Genomic DNA, 25,816 nt, shown 5'->3' with positions numbered 1-25,816 from the left:
TTTCTTTTAAAAATGAAAATTTTGGGTTCAAATTTTAAGATGTTACAAAAATTAGTTGTTTGCCTGGAAAAGTTACCGAACTGTAACGTCTCCAAAATCACGATAAAAAATTTCATTTTTAAATTAAGAGAAACCATTGTTTTCAAACAAAACCCATATCAAAATCAAGTATCAATTACAAATATCTCTAAGATCAATGTATCATAAACTATTCAAAAATATATCATCGAATGATGTGTATGATCAAGCCTTCGCCTTGCCACAATCATCTAAAGTACCTGAAACATTAAACTGAAATTGTAAGCTACAGCATAGTGAGTTCCCCCAAAGTACCACCATACAAACATAAAACATATACAATCATGCATGATGGGTCCAATCAGTCATCAGACTAGAATACCTTTGGGTCCAAAACCTCCAGGTTAAATTACCCCTGGCCCACAACCTTCCAGTCGGATTTCTCTGACCCACAACCTCCTAGTTGGATTGTTATACATACTACATACTGGGTCCACAACCTCCCAGTTAGATTACCTTTGGCCCATAACCTTTCGGTTGGATTATCCTTACTCATAACCTCCCGCTTAGATTGCCATACATACTACATACTAGGTCCACAACCTCCCGATTGGATTACCCTTGGCCCACAACCTCCCGGTTGCCCTGGGTTTATTGACTGGCAACACAAAGCAGTATAGTCTCAACCCAACCACACGATATCAACATATGCATCAGATAAACATATAACCAATCAGTAGACAAACAGTCAGATCTAAAGATCACTGTCGCATAGCAACATCCTATATACCAGGATATAGATCTAACATATCACTATAACATAACAACATCTTATATACTAGGATACGTAACTTAGTGGGCCAACATTGGTGCGTTTGAACCACAAGTACAGAAAGGAAACTCACCTCTCAGCCTGAAAAGATACTTGAACACATCATAACTCCGTATACCAACTCTATAGGTCACCTGTACCACAAATAGTGACCTTGTCTCAAACTATTATCCAAAATACCCAAAATACCATTTGGTCAAACATGGTCAAAAAACCTAGTCAAAGGTTAAAGTCAACAAGTCAAACTTCAGGCTAAGTACGCCTAACGTCAGCTTGTACACATGGCGTACTCACCATCCAAAATGGGACACTATAGGAGTACGCACAATGACTCAGAAGTGCACCCAATATACTCGGTCATATGGCACTTTTTCCATTGAGTGCTTATCCTCTTAATTCCTTTCGTCTAAAACCTATATCTAGTCCCAAAACATTGCTCGAAGTCATAAATTTTCCACTTTTTTGACTTTCCAAAGCTAGACAAGGTCCAAAAACTAAAACCTTAACTTAATAAACTATTAAGACATCATGACTCTTTCATGGAAGCGATATGAAGACCAAGATCACATTTTTATGGTTCTTAATAGCTCCATAATGGATAAAGTTTCCAACTTTATCCATTAGGATGATCTAAACAACAAAGATCTAGACTTTAAGTCTCAAAGGGACCCTAAAATGCATCTTTCTCAACTTAATCCAATAAGTCCAAGTCTCCAACCTTCAGATCTGAATCAACATGATGTGTAGATGGATAAACTTTCCAACTTTATACATAATAACATCTTAAGCTTCCAATATCTAAACTTGATTAGCCCAAAATAGCCGAAATGGCTAAAATAACTTGCATGGCCGAAAGGGAAGGCAAACGATTAAAACTTTCCTAGTCTAAGAGGTCCAAGAAAACATTCTAAACTAATCAAAAGGGTGTTGGAGTCTAGATTTGAAACATACAATGCTCTTGGGACCATGGAGAGGAATAAAGTTGTAAACTTTATTCCCAAATCTCACTAAAAACTCATTAAAATGGACCAAAACACCATATACACTTAGATCCAAAATGAATATGCAATAAAGTTTGGAACTTTATAACTTACAAAGGTCTAGAAGGTAGATAAGAGTTGAGATCTCCAATTATCAGGCTTCAAGGAGCAATCTTGCATGAAAACATTGCTCCAAAACCACCAAAAACTCCAAAAATGGATGAGAGAGGAGTGAGGAGGATCAAATATTGAAAATGGAGGCTAGGGTTTCTCTCAAGAGGTTCTAGATATTATGGAGGCTAAGAAAATACCCTAAAACATGAATCCTTACCTTTAAATACATTGAAAAACATAAAATTTTCATAGGTTTTGGGCTGCACAGTTCCTATTTTGTTAGAATATATTCTCACCTCGTGAGCACTCTCATGTCGTGAGAATTACTTCACACCTTGTGAGAACGCGTTTCACCAAATTTCACTCCAACTCCATACAGTCATAACTTCTTCGTTGCAACTCCGTTTTTTTGGAGATCTTTATATCTACAGAAAAGTATTAATGAGCCCCATAATTCTATCTAGTTAAGTTTTGCTTAACACATGTCAACTAAAAACCATAATTCATGAGAAAAGTCAAAAACATTACTTTTCCATTTTACCCTTTGACTCCAAGACACAAGCCAAAGCTTTGATCACCTATCCAACATTGTCATTATCCAATAAGGTCTATAACCCATTCCATTGAAGGCCAAATAGAGCTTTGTTTGGCTCCCATAGAGCTTCGAATTTCAATGAACTTTATGGTTTACACAATACCTCTTCATATGATCCCACGATCTTAGGGTTGTGATACCAAATGTTGGTTTAGCCCCTCTTTAACCTATGAACAAATAAGAAAGAAAGAAAGAAAATGATATGCTTTTACTGCTTTATATGATAGAAAAGAAAAAAGAAAGGAGATGGGAAATTTTCTATTGTTATTCCACACTTGAAAGTAGACTACAAAGTATGTTATTTATATCTAAAAGAAACAAACAAAAGCTAAAGATTTGTAGTCCACATGCTCCTATGAAAGTGGCAATGTAACGTCCCATAAATCATAGTAAAAATTTTCATTTTTCAAAGACCATTTTTATAAACCACAAGTCATACAAAACATACAAAATAATATCTCGTAAACAAATTCATAAAAATCAAAGTATCCAAAAACATCTCTCAACATAAAAGCCCAGGATGATTTGTACAATCACACCTTCGCCTTGCCTCGATCAGTGGATATACCTGAAAGCATGAAATTATTTTGCAAGCCAAATGTAATGCCCTATTCCGAATCGCTTTCCTAATTCGAGACTGTGGCCCGAGGATAGATTATTATAAGGCTCGGGTCCTTTGGATGAGAGAGATCTAAACCTATTTACGTACAGATAATGTAAATGAGGTGATCTGGGAGTTGCGTCGTGTTTTGAAGCCAAAGGGGTATATCGGTAAAGTGATAGTTCGAGCCCTTTATGGGGTTTGGGTTTTATTTGGAAGGCTGTAAGGCTTGGGTGTGTTGTTTGGGGCGTAGGGATTCTCGCCAGCTTTTTGCGAATATAAGGTTCGTCGGAAATGGACTTAGAATGAGGGAGTTATGATAGTTTGAAGGCTTTGGCAATTTTGGTCCCTGGGTGGGAAAAACTTGTATTTCAGCATGCATGCAAAGGTAATAGTATAGTATGAATGTTACTTTCCAAATCGACACTCTACTGAGCCTGAGAGATGCGAATCAAAGAGCATAAACTACTTCATTCTTTTCGTTGTTTGTGTACTGCATACGCCATAGGCATTGCACAGGTACACCCTCACCCCCACACATATCTTTGTCTCTCTATCTCTCCTTCTTTCTCTCTCTCTCTCTCTATCTCTCTCTCTCTCTCTCTCTCTCTCTCTATATATATATATATATATATATATATATATATATATATATATATATATATAAGGAGATATTATATTTAGAACGAAAAAGGTTGAGAAAATTTAATAATTGTGATAGAATTCGAAAAGTGAAGTTCGAAATATGTATTGTTACTCCGAAATGGGATTTCGGAGGATATTTGATGGGCTAGCCTAGCCCGCTATAGAGTCCGGAATTGTCTCCGGAATGGCCCATTTCAAATAAAAAGGTTATTTTGCAAAAAATAATTTATATATGTTATTTTTTTTCAAAAAAGAAAATCAAAAAGTGGTTAGATTATTCATTATTTCTAAACTTTATCATGTTTTACATTGTAATTACCTAGATGTTGAATCTCTATAAAATAACATAGGTGCAAATCATTAGGATTGTATATTCCAAACCAATTTGTTGGAGCTCTTTGAAGTTCTTCATAAGATCCAAACACACAAAGATAGAGAGAAAGATAACTTACATATCAGTTGATTCTAAATATGGGTATTGATTAATATATTAATTAATACATTTATATGTATTGATTAATACGTTAATAGAATTAATTAATATGAGATGAATAGGAATTCATCAATTGAAGGTTACCATCTAAATTCATATACATTAATTAATATATTGATAAAATTTAATTAATATGAGCCGACATTTAGCAAGTGAAATTTAAACAAAAAGCAAAAAAAATGAAAAAATGACAAGGGGATATTAAATAATTCTAAAAAAATAAAAAAATGACAAGTGTCCAATTGAATGAGAGAATGACATGTGTCCAAATGAATCTTTACTTATTACTATGGATTACAAACCAAACGATGTTTGTAAGTTATCCGGAATACATTTTTTTTTTGAAAATAACAACTATTATTTTTCTAAATTGTTAAAAGTCAGCTTTCATTTTTTGAAATATAACATAAACATTAAGTAAGTAACTAATTAATTTTAATTAAATGATATGCAGTGCATCTGGAAATTGTTTATTGATCATCACAATCGGGTGTATACTACGGGTAGGCTAATTAACTATATTTTAGCGGCGAACTCTAAAACAGTAAAATCAGTATTTCTACATACGGGGAAAAAAATAAAAACACATAATTCAAAACTTTGTAGAATAGTTTTTAGATTTGTTAACAATTCGAAGATATTTTCAATGTACTTTTTCCCGAAAACAATCTAAACACTAAAAATAAATTATGAGAATACAATCACATTTTTATTTGTTTCTTCGATTTTTAGGGTACCATTGGTACATTCATGCTCAGGTAATATTAATGATGTGTGCAAATAGTTACACCTAATTGAAATTTATAACCTAACTAAATTGCACCCAGGCAGTGTACCTAGTCAAATTATAGAATAATTTAGGTAAGTCGGGTGTCGATCATAGAGAACAGTTTTAACTAATTAATTTACCTACTATTAAATTAAACTAATTTTCTAGAAAAATGGTGGTTTTATCTAATTTTGCAAGTTTAGATGAACTTAATTCCTTAACACAAATTTAATCAATAAACAAATCACTTCTGTTAGTTCGAATCCACTTTCCCTCAATTGTTTATAAATTAAATATGACAATTCCTGTTGGTTACCAATTGAAACATTATTAGCAATCCAGTTCTATATTTACTAATATTAATTAACTCATGTAGATCTATGTATGATCACACATAATTTAACACATAATCAATTATTGAAAAGTATTGGACCTATGTAAGATTGGGTTGACAAACACAAATTATGGTCATAATACGAGTTCTCTAGCACATCCTAATTTAATTATTCAATTCCTTAACTAAGATTGGTTCGATCTTAGCTCTAATAATCTAATGTTCATTAAATTACTAGGTATTCAAATTTATGCAGATTAATTGTCACTAACAACACAGAATGAGAAGTTTAAGCAATCTAATTATCAATTCAAGCATGCTAGGTATACCGATCAAACACAAGACATAACCAACAAGAAAAGTCTAGATCAATAAAATAAAACCATGAGTTCCAGCTTCATCTAGCTAACATAAGCATCTAGATTTAGCTGCACATTCTAACAAATAAACACAAACAATCCATAGTAAAAAACATATTAAAAGTACCAAACTATTATCGAATTATGACTTCTTCTTCCTCCTTGGTGTTAAAACCAATTTCCAGGCCTTTAAATTCTATGATTTTTGACTTCTGGAACTTCTCCAAGTCATCCAACCTTTTTAAATTGTATGGATCAAGTCTTATTTATATTTTCTGAATTATCTGCGCTCATGTCGTGAGCCAGTAAGTCTCACGTCGTGAGCTTAGTATCTATCCGTGTTTGTCAAGGATTCTTCTACGTGATGCTTATCTTCTAGAATGTCCCAACTCACGTCATGAGCCTTCAATACCCACGTCGTGAGTGTGTGTTTTTGCTGGATTTTTATCTTTTAAGTCCTCATCCTCCAAAGTTCCATTCTTTGACACTTTTAGTCCCTTTTCTTCAATATGTCTTCTATTTGGCTGCAAAATATAATTTAACCTTATAAGTATCATTATTCCATGCAAATGACCAAAATATTAATTAAAATTTACTTAAATATTGCCTAAAATATGTATAAATATGGCAATATCAAATACTCCACACTTATTTTTTGCTTGCCCTCAAGCAAACCTAATTATTTTTAAATTAAAACCCTTATCACTAACATCACATAGAACAATCTAATTCATGCTCAGTCATTATAACAAGGCCTCAATGCACATATTTGTGTCTAAAATCATAATAACTTCCCAATCCTAAATACTCACATTCCTTATGAAACGTCACCCCTTAGTTTATATGGTACTCATTTCTGCAACCCTCCGAATCAATCCTTAGAAATCTTTCTTAACCTCAAGGTAATTTTTGTAAAGCTGCCCAAGCATACATAATCTAGAAATTACAACTTTTGATACCACTATGGAGCTCTTGAATTCTTCACTTCTTTGAATAATTGGTCTTTGATTTCTTTGAATTCACCACCTTTTTTGTTTGATTTTTGGTATCTTCATGTTTTTTTTAAATTTGTTTAGAATTCTTAATCTTTGATCTTCATACTTTATACTTTGATTGCTCCAAAAATTCTTCTAACTTTTTCACTTTTTTGGTAATTTATCTCTCTTTTTTTACATGTAACTCACTTTTTTCACTCAAAACCTACATGCTTAAGCAGGGGCGCTTAACTTCAACCCTTATTGGTTAAATGCATTAATCTATGTGCAATGACTAAATAAGATTTCCTGGATGGATTTTAGGTTTTTAGGCTGCAAAACATATTATGTCATATAAACTGCCAGATTACATTTTTATAACTCATGACTTTCACTAGGAATGGGAAGCCACAAATATACTATAACATATGTTGGCTCAATTAAACATTTGAGCTCTCATCGGATCATCCCATATAATACTAGCAACTTAAGTTCAAATTATCATTACTAGATTAATTATTAGATTATTATTTGAAATCTATTAAAAATTTTAAATTTACTACTTTTCTAGCAATTTACTTTTGTGACCCCCTACCCCACACTTAATTCATACAATGCCCTCATTGTATGCATAAAATAAATTAAAAGCAATAAAAGAGAGAAAAAGGAACAGACTCTCCTGGGATAGCAGTGGCGAGAGCGAACTCCAAATGTGCGGAAAAATTGTGCATCTTGAATACGGACTCTTCTAATAAGGAACTTGGATCTTGAACACGTGAAATATGCAAATACGTCGATAAAATACGGAATAGAGCCTTCAATTTTAAACAAATGTGGTGTAAAACTCCAAAGCATGAAGAACAATGTGGGAAAGCATACGCCACATTGCATGGTAAAGAAAATGAGCCATAATTAGCTTCATATAATTCCAAGAAGAATGGTGGTGACCCATAGAATAAATAAGAATGAAAAGCCTTCAATTTTCTGAAAATCTATGTCTCACGACGTGAGGTAGTATAGTTCATGATGTGAGGTAGTTAGTCGACCAATTTGGACTTCGAGATTATGGATTGATGCTTGATGATTTCTTAATGAAGCTTCTTGGTCAATCATCATTGTTTGTTGTTCTTTCATCATTTTCATGTGCTCCTTTAGCACTGCGTCGGTGTCATCATCCCTTTTCTCGGAAGCTTCCATAAACTTCATTAACACGGTCTCTAGATCAACTTTCTTCTCAGCTGGTGGTTGCTCTTTTTGGTAGAAGCCCCGACCAGTTTGCCTAAATTTCTCTTCTTTTTGCTTCTTGTATTCATCGTAAGGAAGCCACTCTTTCTTTGGTTTCCTCCGGTCTTCATCATACTTGTCCCCACTTAAGTAGCAAACTTGAGCTTTCTTGTTTCCATATTCATCCATATTGCAATCTTTTGTCAAATGTGGGCTACTACATCTCTCGCAACCAACTCGAATTGCATGAACTGATTGGTCCATTTGGGTCAATCTCCTATCCGTAGTGTTCAGCATTGCCATCACAACAACCATCTCTTCATTTTGTGCACCTCCACTTCCTTTTATTCCATCACGCCCTGGGTTGTGATACTCACGAGAGTGATTTGAAAATTCTTCAATCAGCTCCTTGGCCTGATTTGGGTTCGTCTTCGTTAGTGGTCCTTGCGAATCAAGGAGTTGTCTAGTCATGACATTTACCCCATCATAGAATATCGACATCTCATGCTGAATATTGAGGTCATGTTGAGGACAATTCCTTAACAACCCCTTGTAGCATTCCCATGCCTCGTATAATGACTCCCTCAGATTTTTCTCAAAGTTGGGAATCGCCTTCTTGAGTTTAGAGATTTTGGAGTGTGGGCAAAACTGTTCTAGAAATTTGTCACACAATTGGGCACATGTGATGATTGTACCAGATGGAAGTGCCTTCAACCAGTCTTTTGTTGCTCTCTTGAAAGTGACTAGTAGCATCCTTAGCAAAGTTGTCTCTATTGGGATATTAGGAGTATTAAAATAATTCGCAATATCATTCACCTCGTCTAAATGTTTGAAAAGCATCCTCATGATCCTTCCCATAGAATGGGATATCCTTAAGTGCAATATGTCCCTTTAACTCGAATGTGGCATTGGCAGGAATCGTAGGATGTACTAAACCCGGCCGCACATCATCTTGAATGTGCTTCTTATAATCCCCCATGGCCATCTCATCAATGTTCGCCATTTCGTTCTCCGGCTCGTTCTCGGGTTCACTTGTATAAAGTCCAAACTCGGCTTCAGATTCGTATTCGGATTCGTTCGGGATAGGTATTTGATCTAAGTCTTCAACCTTGTTCTTGTCCTTTGAAGATGAACTTGATCCTTCTGTCTTTTTCCCCGACTTCTTTGAGAATACTGACTTAAGTTCTTGTAAGGGTGTCTTCTTTGGTGTTTGATCCTCTTTCACGTTCTTATCCTTCTTTTTGTGAATTGTAGACTCGGGATCTTCAAGTGGTGGCACCAAAGGTGTGTTAGAGCCTCTGGTCATGGACTCCTGAAATAAAACAAAAAACTAAAAACGTAAAACTAAACTAAGAAAGACAAACTAAAATAAATAAAGCTAAGAACTTCAGTTCTCACCTCGTGAGCTATAATGCTCACGTCGTGAGTCTTGTAATGCAGAAAAATAAATAAATAAATAAATAAATAAATAAACAAAAAATAACTTCTTGCAGGTTTTACCCTAAAAAAAAGTTCGATTAATTTAAAGCAAACAAACTAATAATTAACAAAGTCGTTCCCCGGCAACAACGCCAAAAACTTGATGTGCACAAAATTACCCACTAATTTTATAATTTATAACCTAACTAACTTAACTAACTAAAATGCACCTAGACAGTGTACCTAGTCGGATTATAGAATAGTTGGGTAAGTCGGGTGTCGATCACAGGGAACGGTGTTAACTAATTTATTTATCTACTACTAAATTAACCTAATTTTAGAGCAAATATGGGGTTTTATCTTATTTTGCAAGACCAGACGAACTTAAATCACAGAATTCAATCAATTAATTAAAAATACTCCTGTCTATTTTGAACCACTTCTTTATTTATGTTTAGTTAATAATTATGAATTATCAAAGTTGGTCACCAATTATTATGTAATTAGCAATTCAAGTCCAAATTTACTAATCTTTTTACCAATTCATGAACTACCTTGTATGGTCACACATAAGCAAAACACAAAATTAGTTATTAACTATAGATGAGCTATGTAAGATTTATCTAAGAAAACACAATTATGGTCATAAATTATGTCCTCTAGCACAGCTAATTAGTTACTTTTATCACTTATCTAAGATTTTGGTCGATCCTAGCTCTAGCAATTCAATGTTCACTAAATCACTAGGTTTCAAGTTTATGTAACTTAATGGTCACTAAGCTACACGGAACATGAATTTAAGCAACTAAGAAACTAAAGTAACATGCTAGGTAATGATAATAAAACACAATCAATTTACCAACTAATCAAATTCAATAGTCATTAAGCTAAAACATAATTTAGAAGCTTCATCTAGCTAGACAAGAGTTGCTAGCTTCAGCTACTCATAGTATCAAGTAAGCAAAAACAATTCAAATTATCAAACATGTTCATAACTATCAAACTAACTAACTAATTATGAACCTTTACTCCTTTTGATGTTGAAAGCCTTTTCCAGAACTCTTTTTCTTTTTAAAATTGTCTTCAGGTAGCCTTCTAACCAGCCAAAAACTTCCCAAGTCGTAATGGGCAAGGGAATTTATAGTTTTCTGATAAGTCGTGCTCTACGTCGTGACAGGAAGCTCCACGTCGTGATCCGAGAATTATCCGTATCGGGCAAGGATTCCTTCTTCACGTAAGCTTATCTTGTAGAATACTCGTGCCATGTTGTGGTCTTCTATTTCATGTCGTGACTTTGGTTGAATCCGTGAATTTCTTAAGCTTTTGTACTACAAGTCTCCAATGTTCCAAATATTGTTAATTTTGGTCCCTTTCTTCGAAAATGCTTCTTTTTGGCTGCAAATAACAATTTATACTTATAAGTACCATAATTCTATGCGAATAACCAAAATGTTAAACAAAATGTAAATAAATATTGCCTAAAAATATGTATAAATATGGCAATATCACTCGCGAGGTTGTTCAACATCATCATCTAGCAGTATACTCCAACGCGACCCATTATTTATAACCACTCGCATGGACTCCAAAGTCGTGGTCAAACGAGGTGCAAGAAAGCCATACGATTTGCCAAGGCGGGTAATAAAATGACCCCCATTGATAGGGCTACCGGCTCGTGAAATGGCAGCTTTGCTACCCAAATAATTAACCAGATGATAGGGAATATTGTAGAAAACTCCGGGTGTTACCATGCTCCATAAGAAAAAGAGATTCAAACTTGTCAATTTGTCCCCATGTCGCTTATGGTTGATTGAAAAAGTGATCAACCGGTGAAGTAATCGGTGGATAGGGGATCTAATATGGCTTTCTTGTGAAACACCCGAGTGGAAAGCACCATTTGCAGTCGAACACCAAAAAGCATATCCAAATGCACCCGGTAAATACTCACGGACTGCAGACCTCATGAAGAGCTTAAATACTGGTAACTGGGTTTCCTGCTCTTCATATATTCCCATCCGCCATGCAACCTCTACGAGGATGCACTCCTTGAACTCGCAACCTAGGCGGAAAACCAGTGCCCTTGGGTAAAAAGGATCAATAGTAGCTGCTTCAAAGGAGATAGAAGCAAAGAACTCAACACATAGCTCTTGATAAACCGACTTATTGATGGCGAATAAATTCCTCCAGCCATTACAGGTGAAAGAAACATCGTCCTCATAAAACTGTTTTATTAAGAATGCAACCATTCTTTCCATCAACCCAATCTGCTCAAACCGGACCCAGTCAATTCTTGGGGAAATAGAAAATTCCTTATTATGTAAACACCCCAATTTGTTTGTGAAATTAGTAAGCATAGTGGTATACATGTCAACGGGAAGTCGGTAAAATACATGGCGGGATGACACATGGCCTTGAAATTGTTCATTTAAACCCCTGGAAGCCATTTATCTACAAGAACAAATAAACAAGAAAACCAAACAAAGCACTCCATATGTTAAATTGTCTAGCAGATAAACATATGACTTTTTCCCAGGACTCACTTCGTGAGCAGTGAAGCTCACATCGTGAATTCGTTATCCTCAACGAAAATGAAACATGACAGATTAAGAATTGGGCCAAAATTCTTATTGGGGTTTACTTCTAAATCATTTCTAAGAACATTTAACTAACATGCAATAGGTGAATCACATTTTTAGGGCACAATATCGACATTCAAACACCAAACAAACCCTAACCCCTAATTTCAAAAAATTATCCAAAATTAACCATTAGAAGTGAGAAATATTTACCTTAGATTGATGTTTACGTAAGCACAAAAGGTATTTTGAAATATATTCGGCCGAAATCAAGTGTGTGTGTGTGTGGGGGGGGGGGGGGGACCAGGAGGTTGTCTCCGTTTGTAGGAGTAGAAAGGGATAATTCAAATGTGTTCTGACTTCTTTAATCTAGTGGTCCCGATTTTGTCTTGCTCGCGTCGTGAGATTTTAGAACTCACGTCGTGAGTTATATATGGGCTAAAATAGTTGGGGCCATTTAATTAGACACAAATGGGCTTAACGAAATGTTGGGCTTAAATATCTTATCCCGTATTACCTTTCTGGACTCACGTCGTGAGCCATACGTGCTCACGCCGTGAGTTCGTTTCTAATTAAAATAATATCATTTATATTAAAAATCTTGAATTTTTTATCCATTTAATTTTTAGGAACCCCCACACTTAATTTTTACCATTCAAAATATTATTAGATGTTGAGATGATTAATTTTCCTAAAAACTAAAAAAAAAACTGCAAAAACTGAAAAGAAAATAAAATTCAAACCAGGATCGGGTTGCCTCCCGAGAAGCGCTTCTTTTTGATGGAGTCGTGAGCTAGACTCCGTTCCTCCTCACGTTGAATTATCTGAAGTATCCATCACCTATTGAATCTTTTGCTCATTCCATCGTTTTTTGTATGCTTAAACATGCCTAACGTATGCTTTTTTCAAATTCTCCTTTTTAGCTTTTATTTCATTCGTATCGAACTTTCTTTTGGTCCCTTTATTTTCTTGCAGTTTATTGTATACTTTTTCCTCTTCCTTCAGCTCTAAAGGAACCATCTTTTCATCCATATTCACGCTCTTTTCTTCGGAAGTAACCTCGTCCTCGTCACTCGATAATTCGTCACTTTCCTTGCTTACCCAAGAAGTTGGATTTGTGTAGGCAATTACTTCAACTAAAAATGGAACGGATGCTCTCGGTTTCATGCGTTTGACTTGTTGAATTGTTTTTAGTTCTTCTTCCATTAGCTTCTCCAATTCTCCAAGTTCATCTTTTTCATCAATATTGAAAACCACACCTTGAACATCACTCCCTTGGAAACCATCTTCTATTCCAAAAGTTTCCTCTTCGTCTCCAACTCTCAAAGTGAGCTTGGACTCGCGAATATCAACCAAGGCACCATCAATATTTAGTAAAGGGAAACCAAGAATAATTGGGACATCGGCATCTTCTTTCATGTCCATAGCCACAAAATCAATTGGAAAAACAAATTTCCTAATTTTTTACTAATATGTCTTCTACAATGCCCCTGGGTTGTGTTACTGAACAGTTGGCCATGTGAATGGTCATTCTTGTAGTCTTCAATTTCGGAATATTGAGCTTTTTATAAAATGAGAAAGGCATCAAATTTATGCTAGCCCCATAATCGGTTAAAGCATATGTCTTCAAATTATTTCCAAATTCACAGGGAAGAGTGAGGCATCCAGGATCTCCCATCTACTTTGGTAACTCTCCCAATACAACTTTTTAACTCTATTTACTAAGAATCACCTTGGAATTTTTCTTCAGTTGTTGACGTGTATCTGTTAAGTCTTGTATGAACTTCACATATTCAAGAACCTTAGATAATGACTCTATAAAAGGAGTATTTATTGGAATACCCTTCACTTGGTTTATAAACTCCAGATGCTCCCGTTCCAGTGGATGACGATTACCTTGGGATGAAAATCATAAAGGAGGATGATAAGCCAGAACAGTTGCTGAATTATTCTGTTCCGATTTGGCCCACGTCGTGAGCTTTAAAGGCTCACGTCGTGAGTTCAGTTGTTCAACAACATTTTTTTCTTCAAGCTTTGTCTTCTCTGGCTTTGGTTTGGTGGCTCCACTTCTAATACTTCTAGGAACTCATAAATTGCCTCTTCCTCATTCTCGATCATCATGGCATTGGATTGAGTCGTTTTATCAGGGAATTGTGAAGACAATTTTTCGTTCACCAAAGTTGTTAGTTGACCAAGTTGAGCTTCGAGATTGTGGATTGATGCTTGATGATTTCTTAGTAGGGCTTGCTGGTCAATCATCATTGCCTGTTGTTCTTTCATCATTTTCATTTGATCTTTCAGTGATGCATCAGTATCATCATGCCTTTTCTCTAAAGCTTCCATAAAATGAACTAGCATGTTTTCCAAGTCAACTTTCTTCTCGACTTGTGGTCGCTCTTTTTGGTAGAAGCCTCGGCCAGTCTGCCTATATTTTTCTTTCTTTTGCTTCTTGTATTTAGCATATGGCAACCACTCCTTCTTTGGTTTTCTCCAGTCATCATCAAATTTATCCCCACTAGAGTAGCAAACTTGAGCTCTTCTGTTCCCATTATCATCCAAGTGACAGTCCTTGGTCAAGTGTGGACCATTGCACCTTTCACATTCATCTCTAATTGCGTGCATTGATTGGTCCATCTTTGTCATTGTTCTGTCCATAGTATCAAGCATAGATAGGAGGCTGCCATTTCTTCAGAATCTCCTCCCACAATGCCCTTAATGCCTTCATTCCTTGGATTGTGGTACTCACGAGAATGCTTTGCAAAATCTTCAATTAACTCCTTGATTTCACCGGGATTTTTATTTGAAAGTGGTCCTTGAGAATCAAGGAGTTGCCTTGTCATGACATTAACCCCATCATAAAATATAGACACTTCTTGTTGTATGTTGAGGTTATTTTGAGGACAATTTCTTAATAATCCTTTGTAGCGCTCCCATGCCTCATAAAGTGACTCACCCATATTTTTCTCAATATTATCCATTGCCTTCTTGAGTTTAGCTATCTTGGAAGGTGGGCAGAATTGTTCTAGAAACTGCTCGTGTATTTGGGCGCAAGTAGTGATTGCACCAGGTGGTAGTGTCTTTAGCTAGTCTTTTGCAGCTCCATTAAAAGTGACTGGTAGCATCTTTAGCAAGACTATCTCTGTAGGAACTTTTGGGACATTGAAATAGTCTGCTATGTCATTTACTTCATCTATGTGTTTGTAAGCATCCTCATGATCCTTTCTAGAAAATGGTGCATCCTTAAGTGCAACAATGATGTGTCCTTTTAGCTCGAAATTGACAGTTTTAGGAATTGCATGTCGTACTAGGCCAATTACACCTAATTTAAATTTATAACCTAACTAACTTAACTAACTAAATTGCACCTAGGCAGTGTAGCTAGTCAAATTATAGAATAGTTTAGGTAAGTCAGGTGTCGATCATAGGGAATGGTTTTAACTAATTGATTTACATACTATTAAATTAACCTAATTTTCTAGCAAAATGGTGGTTTTATCTAATTTTGCAAGTTTAGATGAACTTAATTCCTTAACACAAATTTAATCAATAAACAAATCACTTCTGTTAGTTCGAATCCACTTTCCCTCAATTGTTTATAAATTAAATATGACAATTCCTGCTGGTTACCAATTAAAACATTATTAGCAATTCAGTTCTATATTTACTAATATTAATTAACTCATGAAGATCTATGTATGGTCACACATAATTTAACACATAATCAATTATTGAAAAGTATTGGAGCTATGTAAGATTGGGTTGACAAACACAAATGATGGTCATAATAGGAGTTCTCTAGCACATCCTAATTTAATAATTCAATTCCTTAACTAAGATTGGTTCGATCTTAGCTCTAATAATCTAATGTTCATTAAATTACTAGGTATTCAAATTCATGTTGATTAATTGTCACTAACTACACAAAATGAGACGTTCAAGCAATCTAATTATCAATTCAAGCATGCTAGGTATACCGATCAAAAACAAGACATAACCAACAAGAAAAGTCTAGATCAATAAAATAAAACCATGAGTTCCAGCTTCATCTAGCTAACAGAAGCAGCTAGATTTAGCTGGACATTCTAACAAATAAACACAAACAATCCATAGTAAAAAACATATTAAAAGTACCAAACTAATATCGAATTATGACTTCTTCTTCCTCCTTGGTATTAAAACCAATTTACAGGCCTTTAAATTCTATGATTTTTGACTTCTGGAACTTCTCCAAGTTAGCCAACCTTTTTAAATCATATGGATCAAGTCTTATTTATATTTTTTGAATTATCTGTGCTCATGTTGTGAGCCAGTAAGTCTCACGTTGTGAGCTAAGTATGTATCCGTGTTTGTCAAGGATTCTTCTACGCGATGCTTATCTTCTGGAATGTCCCAACTCACGTCGTGAGTGCGTGTTTTTGCTGGATTTTTATCTTTTAACTCCTCATCCTCCAAAGTTCCATTCTTTGACGCTTTTAGTCCCTTTTCTTCAATATATCTTCTATTTGGCTACAATATATAATTTAACCTTATTAGTATCATTATTCCATGCAAATGACCAAAACATTAATTAAAATGTACTTAAATATTGCCTAAAAATGTGTATAGATATGGCGATATCAATTATAGTATAAATGTTACTTTTGAAATCAAGACATATTATATTGTGAATGTTACTTTCCAAATCAACACTCCACCGAGCCTGATAGATGCAAATCAAAAAAGATAAAATACTTCATTCTTTTTGTTGTTTGTGTAGTGACATACGTCATAGGCATTGCACAGCTACACTCCCACCCGCACATGTATCATTTCTCTTTCTCTCTCTCTCTCTCTCTCTCTCTCTCTATATATATATATATATATATATATATATATATATATATATATATATATATATATATATATATATATATATATACTAGGTGAATATCCGCGCGTTGCGCAGAATCATCTATATAGCTAAAATTCTTACAAATATATATTTTTAAATATAGCAATAATGTTGTTGTTAAATTTGATATAATAATTTGTATACTAAATTGTTATAGTATATTGATTATTTTGAATTATATGATAATATATACATATATTAAAACTGCATAATCTCAATCTTTTGAATGACCTCTACCTGCAGGTTACTCATGAATAAAATTAAATATAATATATGGTTGAATATTATTTATAGTTGTTATTGTTAATTTATTTTTAAAATTTATTTGTTTAACATTTTAATTTCTATCAGTGTAATTATTTGAAACATCAATCAATTTTTTTTTTATTTTAAAGGCAAAAATATAATCATTTATATAGATTTATTTTTAACTATTGTTATTGTAAGTTATTTTAAGCTATTTATTTCAAAATTTTTAACGATTATAAAAATATATTTAGGAAATATTTTAGTGAATTGATATTACAATTTAGTTTTTGCATTTAGCACTACAATTTATCACTTTTCACTATTCACAAAATACTTTTTGAGTTTTTTTAAGTAGAACTGAAATTTATATAGAAGTTGACCTTGTAATGTTATATTTAGATTAACAATTTAAGTAATTTGTCCATACAGTTCAAAACTTGTAGCTTTAAACTGATAATGGTTACATACAACAACATATTAAATCTAATAAATAAAGTATAATATGTTAAATGTTAAAGACATAACTGTATAAGTAGAAATAAAAATATTATTTTAATATTGAAATTTAATTTATTTTTTATTACACTTTAGGTTTGATACTTATTTATCCTTATTAACCAATTTATAATTATTATTCGAAAGATACTACAATTTATCATTTTTAACTATTTACAAAATATTCTTTGTGTTGTTTAAGTTGAACTAAAATTTATATTTAAGTTGATCATGTAAGGTTATATTTAAATTAACAATTTAAGTATTTTTTACAAATTGATCAAAAGTTATAGCTTTAAAATGATAATGGTTTACATACAACATATTAGACCTAATAAATTAAGTATAATATGTTAAAAGTTAAAAACAAACTTTATAAGTAGAAGAAAATATATTTTTTTAATAGTGAAATTTAGTTTATATATGATTACACTTTAGGTTTGATATTTATTTAACCTTCTTTACCAACTTATAATAATTATTAGAAAGAAATTGAAAACTCATGGGAGTTTCAAATGAATGTCGTTCAAGAAAAAATGCAAGCTTTATAAGTATATAATGATATATATATATATATATATATATATATATATATATATATATATATATATATATATATATATATATATATATATATAAAGAGATATTAAATTTAGAACGGAAGTGGTTGAGAAAATTTAATAGCAGTTATAGAATTCATAAAGTGAAGTCTGCAATATGTATTGTTACTCAGGAATGGACATTCCAGAGGATATTTGATGGGCTCGCCCAGCCTGCTATGGAGTCTGAAATTATCTCCGGAATTGCCCATTCCGAATACAAAGGTTATTTTCAAAAAACAATTTAAATAGGTTATTTTTTTTCAAAAAAAGAAAAACAAAACAAAAAGTGGTTAGATTATTTATTTTCCCTAAACTTCATCATGTTTTATATTGTAATTACCTACATAAAATTTATCTTGTCATCAAACCTTAGATATTAGGTGTGGGACCCGCGTATTATACAGATCGACTAAAACAAACTGAAATATCTAGGTATAAACATTAAATATTTTTTAAAGTAAAATTTTGAAATAAATACAAATGAAATAATGAATAAATAAGTAATTCAATCTATACTAATAAAAAAATTATTGACGTATTTATAATAATTGTGTTGAATATCAAAGTGTAAACATTAAACATTTTTTAAACTAAACTTTTGAAATAAATACAATGTTATAATCTACATTAATATACATTGATTAATATATTGATAAAATTAATTAATATGAGGTGAATAGGAAATCATAAATTGAAGGTTACCATCTACATTAATATATATTAATTAATATATTGATAAAATTAATTAATATAAGGTGACATTTAGTAGGTGGAATTTGAATAAAAATAAAAATTGAAAAAAATGACAAGTGGATATTAAATAATTCAAGAAAAAATAAGAAAATGTGAATTGTGCAATTGAACGAGAGAATGATGTGTCCAAATAAATATTTATTTATTAATATGGATTAAAGATGATACACTTATACCTTTGACTTGGTTATCTACGTTTTGTAGTTCATACTATATCATTAGTTGGCTGGTTTCCTTGATAAAGAAGAAAGCTAATGATCTTGCACACCACATTCATTTTTTTGGTTTCAACTAAGTGGAGAAATCACAAAGTCTAAGAGTTGACTGAAAAAAATGAAAAAATGTAGAGGATAAATAAAAAAAATAAAAACTTAAGGGGTTTAATTCGGATAAAATCATATAAGGTCTTTTTTGTTATTATCACAAAAATAAAGGAGCTCACGTTTTTTCTAAATTCAGTGAAAAGCAAAGAAAAATAACCTTTCTCTCGTTGTGCGTCTTTGTTCTAAATTCAGTGAAAAGCAAAAATAAAGGAGCTCACATATGAAATTGATATGATAAAGTCTCTAATGACGATGCAATTGAGTTTTTGAACTACCGCTAAGTATTTTTTTTCCCCGTTTAGCCTTGAGGCATGATCCACGAGAAGCTTTGTTTCTTTAATGGTGATCTTATCGGTTGTCAGGTCGCCTACAGTTTATTCATTTACGTAAAATTGGTTTTCTTTATGATGCTAATTTTACCTGTTTGTATGTCATTACTCTTTTCTTGAATGTGGTTATGCTTTGCAACAACAAATTGATCAGGGAAGTACTGATGAACCCCCTCTTTTTTTATGAACACCAAATGTTCGACAAAATTCCCCAATAAATGTATCCACATATTCTATGATCCCATTGTAGTGTTCAGAATATACGTATTCTATGAGTTTTCCTTAAACAGCGTTGCTTTCATTTTCCTATTTTCTATTTAAACCCACAATACCAATAAGATGACATAAGTAAAGAATAGGGTTATTTAAAATAACATTAATAGAAAGCAGGATGCTATAAAATGACAAATGAAATGACATAAACATAATATTTTAGTCAATTAATAGAAACCATCTATCTATTTAAAGGCACAATAGTTATAAGATGGCATATATGGAAAGTAGGATGCTATAAAATGACATAAATGAAAAGTACATTGCTATTTAATAACATAAATAAAATATGTTACTCAATTTATTTATAGGAACCTAATTTCTGCTTAAAGCCACACTAGCTATAAGAAGACAAATAGAAAGCACAGTGTTATAAATTGACATAAATGAAGGGTACCGTGCTATAAAATGAGAAAAGCATAATCTTTTAGTCAATTTATAGCAACTTAATTTCTATTTGAAGAAATAGTAGATATAAGACTACATAAAAAGCAAGTAGGGCTGCTATAAAATGACATTAACAGTTGCAATAAAGATCTTCCAACACTTCACAAGATCAATCATGCTTAGAGTCCAAATCTCATCGCAATCATGCTCAGAGGCAACTAACTTTCATCCTCATTGTGTATGAAGATCTTCCAAAACTTCACAAGATCAATGATCATGAACACAAAGAAAAAACAAACTACATGCCAGCACAATGTGAAATACTGAGCCACCATTTGTTTGTGGAGGGAAGTAACGAGACAGTGCATGAGAAAAGTGTTGGTTACTGACGGAGGGTGGCAGTGATGAAATGAGGTTGAGTGAGGTATATATCGCATCAAGCATGAAGACAAACTGAGATGGTTGGGTTAGGGATAGTTTTAATGGACTTTTTTTTAATAATTAAAATTAAAATATAAAATTTTAAATCCAATAAAAAGGGGTAAAACAATAATTTTGGATCAAATTTGTAATAACATGAAACGGACCAAATACACAGGAAATTAAAACGACATAGATCATCCTTATCAAGCAAAAAAGTTAGGGACGATATATGAGAATTTTGGATTGCACAGGGACAATTTATGTAATTTTCTCTTAGTTATATTCTCATTGATACCATTATTACAAAATTTTCCATGTTCCATATAAGAAAAAAGTATTCAACCCATATAAAGAAATGTCGTGATTAAAATGGAAAGATATATTTACATATCATATTACAATATAAAGGTATATCAAAAGGACAAAAAGTAAATGAAAATAAACTAGTTACAACGTTCAATTATACTTTATATATGAAACATTATATGTTAACTATTAAAACATAAACTATAATGATATATTAATATTTTAGATAAGTAATAATGACAGAAAGTAAAAACAAAAGGAAAGAAAAGAAAATTAGCAAAGTGTATGTTCTAAACTTGTAACGTAGGAAAGGTATAACTTAGTAGACACCTTCAATTCTGATTCAATACCATTTCCACTACACACGCCACCAAATGAATCTCCATTTCCATTCATTAGGTCTCTCTTTGTTCAACCATCTCATAGATTCTTATTGTTTTCTTTCTTTCTTCCACCATTCATCCCCTCTTCCAATCTGTTCTAAACAGTGAAAATGGCTGACGCATTAGTCACTATTGCTGCTGAGGGAATATTGAAAAAGGTGTTGTCTATTGCTGCGGGTGAACTCTCCATTGCATGGGGTTACGAAGAAAAGCTGACCAGCCTTCACAGAACATTAGACCTGATTCGTGCCAAGTTACGTGATGCGGAGCAAAAAAAGGAATCAGAGGTTGTGATGGTATGGCTGAAGCAGCTAAAAGATGTAGTGGGTGAAGCTGATGATGTGTTGAATGAGGTTGATTACGAAATGCTGAGACGTCAAATAAAGAAACAAGATCGGATAACAAGAAAGGTAATGTGCCTTCCAAGCTTGAAAAGGTTCTCCTTTCGTTATAAAATAGGTCATAAAATCCAAAACATCAATGAAAAGTTACTTAAGATCAATACAGAAGCAAACAGTTTAGGACTACAAAATGAACACCCTGTAGGCCCTATTCTAGATCGTCTCTATTGGAGAGAGACCGTTCCAAATCAAGAAGAATTCAAAAGTGTTGGGAGGGATAATGATAAACTCCATATCATTGAACTTTTAACCCAATCAAGAAAAGAACAAAAACTTAGCATTGTTCCCATTGTGGGAATGGGCGGGATTGGGAAGACCACTTTGGCTAAGTCGGTCTACAATGATAAAAAGATCAAGCAACATTTTGATGTTAAAGCATGGTTGTGTGTGTCAGTTAAGGTTGACATCAATACATTATACAGTTCTTGCCAAGATCTACGAATCTCTTGACAAAAAGATGTTAAAGATCATCACTAGCCCAATAGAACAAATATTATTTAGAAGACTTTAGCTTGTTCTAGAATGCTCTAGAAGATTCTAGAACATTATGGAAGACTATGGAAGACTCTGGAATATACCGGAAGAGTCTATAATACTCTAGAATGACATGGAAGACCCTGGAAGGTTATGGATCATTCTAGAAGACACTGGAGTAACCTAAACCTCTCCAGAACATGGTAGAACGTTCTAGAAACATATGGAAGCATGTAGAGTATGTTAGATAGTTCTAGAGTTATCTAGTATGTAGTAAGTGTATGCTAGTATCTAGAACCTTCCTAAGAGGCCTATAAATAGGTATGGAGCTCATTTGCTCCAAACCATCCAAGAAAAGCCTCCAAGTAAGAAAAGTGTAGTAGTCTCTCAAAGTGTAAAATCTTCTTAAGTGTCTTAATAAAAGTCTTGTTGTTTCCCACACTAAGAGTCGTGTTCAACAATCTGGTATCAGAGCAAGGTTTCTTGATAGTGAGAACGAGTGATTCTCGTTGTATCGTGAGTAGTTTGTGACTCTGCAAGTTTAGTATCGAAACTAGCTTGTTTGGTATTACCGAGGTACTGCCAACACGATGGGTGATCTCCAAGTCGTCGGAGGAATCAAGAAACTCAACAACAACAACTACAAAACGTGGGAAACATGTATGAAGTCCTACTTACAAGGACAAGATCTATGGGAGGTCGTTGGTGGAAGCGAAACTATGCCACCAGAGGAAGACGTTAATGGTACTTTGTGCAAATGGAAAATCAAAGCAGGAAAAGCAATCTTTTCCTTGAAGACCACAATCAAAGAAGAGATGTTGGAGCATATTCAGGATGAGAACACCCCGAAAGAAGCTTGGGACGCGTTTGTGATGCTTTTCTTAAAGAAGAATGATACAAGACTACAACTTTTGGAGAACGAGCTATTATCAATCTCACAACGTGACATGACGATTGCTCAATATTTCCACAAGGTCAAGTCGATATGTCGGGAGATTACTGAACTAGATCCGCAATCCATCATTGCAGAAGCTCGAATGAAAAGGATCATTATCCATGGACTGAGGCCGGAATATAAAAGCTTTGTTACTGTTGTACAAGGATGGCCCGTTCAAGCATCACTTGTAGAGTTTGAGAATTTGTTGGCCAGCCAAGAAGCTATGGCTAAGCAAATGGGAGGCATCACATTGAAGAGTGAAGAATAAGCACTCTACACAAGTAAAAGTCAGAGGAATTTCAAGACACCTTCTAAAGAAGGATACAAAAATGCTAACAAAGGGAAAAGTCAACCAGGAACCTCACAACCATGGAGATCTCAAAAGACTGACAATAAGAGTTCTCAGGGGAGGAGGTTCGAAGGCAACTGCAACAACTGTGGAAAGTGGGGCCACATGTCCAAGGATTGTTGGTCAAAGAAAAAGTCTGTGGAAAGTAATGTCGTAACTTCCAAAAAGGAAATAGAGGATGAATGGGATGCTGAGGCATTATGTGCCATAGAAGAAAACGAGTTGGCACTCATGACAATGATGGGAGAGCGTATCAACTATGAAAATGACTGGATCATTGATTCAGGATGCTCCAATCACATGACTGGCGATCAGAACAAACTACAAGACGTGAAGGAGTACAAAGGGAGTCGCATGGTACATACAGCCAACAATGCACGACTTCCAATTGCTCAGATTGGAAAAACGACGATCATGCCTGGTAATAAATCTGACATGGTGTCACTACATAATGTGTATCACGTGCCAGGTATGAAGAAGAAATTGTTGTCGGTATCGCAACTAACATCGTCAGGCAACTACGTCTTGTTTGGCCCACAAGATGTGAAGGTCTATCGAGATCTTAAAATATCAGAAAAGCCAACAATGGAAGGACGGAGAGTGGAGTCCGTCTATGTGCTCTCCGCAGAGTCTGCCTATGTAGACAAGACTCGTAAGAACGAGACAGCAGATCTATGGCATGCACGGCTGGGATATGTTGGTTATCACAAGTTGAAGGTAATAATGGAGAAATCCATGCTCAATGGCTTACCTCAACTTGAAGTTAAAACAGATGTTGTTTGTGCTGGATGTCAGTATGGTAAAGCTCATCAATTACCATACAAGGAGTCAAATTTTAGAGCAAAGAAGCCACTAGAGTTAATTCACTCAGATGTGTTCGGTCCAGTCAAGAAGACATCAGTTAGTGGGATGCGGTACATGGTGACGTTCATTGATGATTATTCGAGATATGTGTGGGTTTTCTTCATGAAAGAAAAATCTGAAACATTCTCAAAGTTTCTAGAATTCAAGACAACGGTCGAAGGAGAAGTGAGAAAGAAGATTTAGTGTCTACGCTCAGATAATGGAGGAGAATACACCCCAGAAGAATTCAATCGCTATCTAAAAGAATGTGGTATACGTCATCAATTCATATGTGCCAACACACCTCAACAAAATGGTGTAGCTGAGAGAAAGAATCGACATCTTACAGAAATTTATCGAAGCATGCTACACGCGAAGAATGTCCCAAGAAGATTTTGGGCTGAAGCAATGCGAACTGCTACCCATGTGATCAATAAACTTCCCCAACCAAGGTTAGGTTTAATCTCACCATTTGAGATGCTATGGAACATGAAACCTACTGTTATCTACTTTCGAGTATTTGGTTGCGTCTACTACGTATTTGTACCTAGTCATTTACGTAGCAAGTTTGACAAGAAAGCAGTCAGGTGTATATTTGTTGGATATGACAATCAAAGAAAGGGATGGAGGTGTTGTGATCCAACAAGCGGAAGATGCTACACTTCAAGAGATGTAGTGTTCGATGAAGCATCTTCATGGTGGTCCTTAGAGAAGAAAGTATTACCAGACTCGGAAAATATTGAAGAAGTTTTAAAACAAAAGATGGGGGAGAAAACTGCACACATTTGGTCAAGTGTTGATACACCTGAAGATCTGAGCGACACTGATGTCATTGAGCAAGAAGTAACTCAAACAAGTGATGTCGGTGAAAGGGAGACGCCGGCTCCACAACTTCGAAGGACGGAAAGAATCCGAAAGCCTAATCCCAAGTATGCTAATGCGGCCATTTTAGAAGACGGTGTTAAAGAGCCGGAGACATATGAAGAAGCAATTAAGAATAAATCCTGGCAGAAGGCAATGGAAGAAGAAGTTACAGCCTTAAAGCAGAATCAAACGCGGGAATTGGTAACAAGACCAAGAGATATAAAACCCATTTCCTGCAAGTGGGTTTATAAATTAAAGCGACGCACAGATGGATCAATTGAAAGATACAAGGCTCGTTTGGTGGCTCGAGGGTTCTCATAACAATGTGGACTGGACAATGATGAAACATTTAGTCCAGTGGCGAAGATAACTACTGTATGGGTGCTGCTAGCTCTTGCAGCTAGTAAAGACTGGAAATTATGGTAGATGGATGTGAAAAATGCTTTCTTGCATGGAGAATTAGATCGAGAGATCTACATGAACCAACCAAAGGGATTTGAGGATGAAGTTAATCCCAATCATGTGTGCAAGCTGAGAAAAGCTCTTTACGGATTGAAGCAGGCACCAAGAGCCTGGTATGGTAAGATTGCTCAATTTCTTA

The 25,816-nt window shown here is 34.2% G+C and overlaps 3 protein-coding genes and 2 non-coding genes across 5 annotated transcripts; 4 read left to right on the top strand and 1 right to left on the bottom strand.

Moving 5' to 3' along the window:
* Positions 1 to 7,713: 7,713 nt before the first annotated feature.
* Positions 7,714 to 8,691, bottom strand: LOC111875917 (uncharacterized). Its single transcript, XM_023872444.1, has one exon. It carries the CDS (start codon positions 8,689 to 8,691, stop codon positions 7,714 to 7,716), a length of 978 nt encoding a protein of 325 aa, XP_023728212.1.
* Positions 8,456 to 8,562, top strand: LOC111875962 (small nucleolar RNA R71). The gene has a single exon (XR_002844860.1). It is a non-coding gene; the product is annotated as a small nucleolar RNA R71 (small nucleolar RNA).
* A 6,128-nt stretch (positions 8,692 to 14,819) lies between the features above and the next one.
* LOC111875959 (small nucleolar RNA R71) lies at positions 14,820 to 14,926 on the top strand. Its single transcript, XR_002844857.1, has one exon. It is a non-coding gene; the product is annotated as a small nucleolar RNA R71 (small nucleolar RNA).
* A 6,531-nt stretch (positions 14,927 to 21,457) lies between these two features.
* Positions 21,458 to 22,198, top strand: LOC111875916 (disease resistance protein RGA2). The gene has a single exon (XM_023872443.1). It carries the CDS (start codon positions 21,458 to 21,460, stop codon positions 22,196 to 22,198), a length of 741 nt encoding a protein of 246 aa, XP_023728211.1.
* A 614-nt stretch (positions 22,199 to 22,812) lies between these two features.
* On the top strand, positions 22,813 to 23,427 carry LOC111875915 (uncharacterized). Its single transcript, XM_023872442.1, has one exon. It carries the CDS (start codon positions 22,813 to 22,815, stop codon positions 23,425 to 23,427), a length of 615 nt encoding a protein of 204 aa, XP_023728210.1.
* Positions 23,428 to 25,816: the final 2,389 nt, after the last annotated feature.

This window comes from Lactuca sativa, chromosome 2, assembly GCF_002870075.4.
Source record: "Lactuca sativa cultivar Salinas chromosome 2, Lsat_Salinas_v11, whole genome shotgun sequence".
Taxonomy (NCBI): Eukaryota; Viridiplantae; Streptophyta; class Magnoliopsida; order Asterales; family Asteraceae; genus Lactuca; species Lactuca sativa.
Note: the sequence above shows the minus strand (reverse complement) of the source record. Positions and strands in the feature narration are given on the sequence as shown.

Coding starts and splice junctions, on each gene's coding strand:
- LOC111875917 (XM_023872444.1), bottom strand. CDS start 8,691: ATGCTACTAGTCACTTTCAAGAGAGCAACAAAAGACTGGTTGAAGGCA.
- LOC111875916 (XM_023872443.1), top strand. CDS start 21,458: ATGGCTGACGCATTAGTCACTATTGCTGCTGAGGGAATATTGAAAAAG.
- LOC111875915 (XM_023872442.1), top strand. CDS start 22,813: ATGGGTGATCTCCAAGTCGTCGGAGGAATCAAGAAACTCAACAACAAC.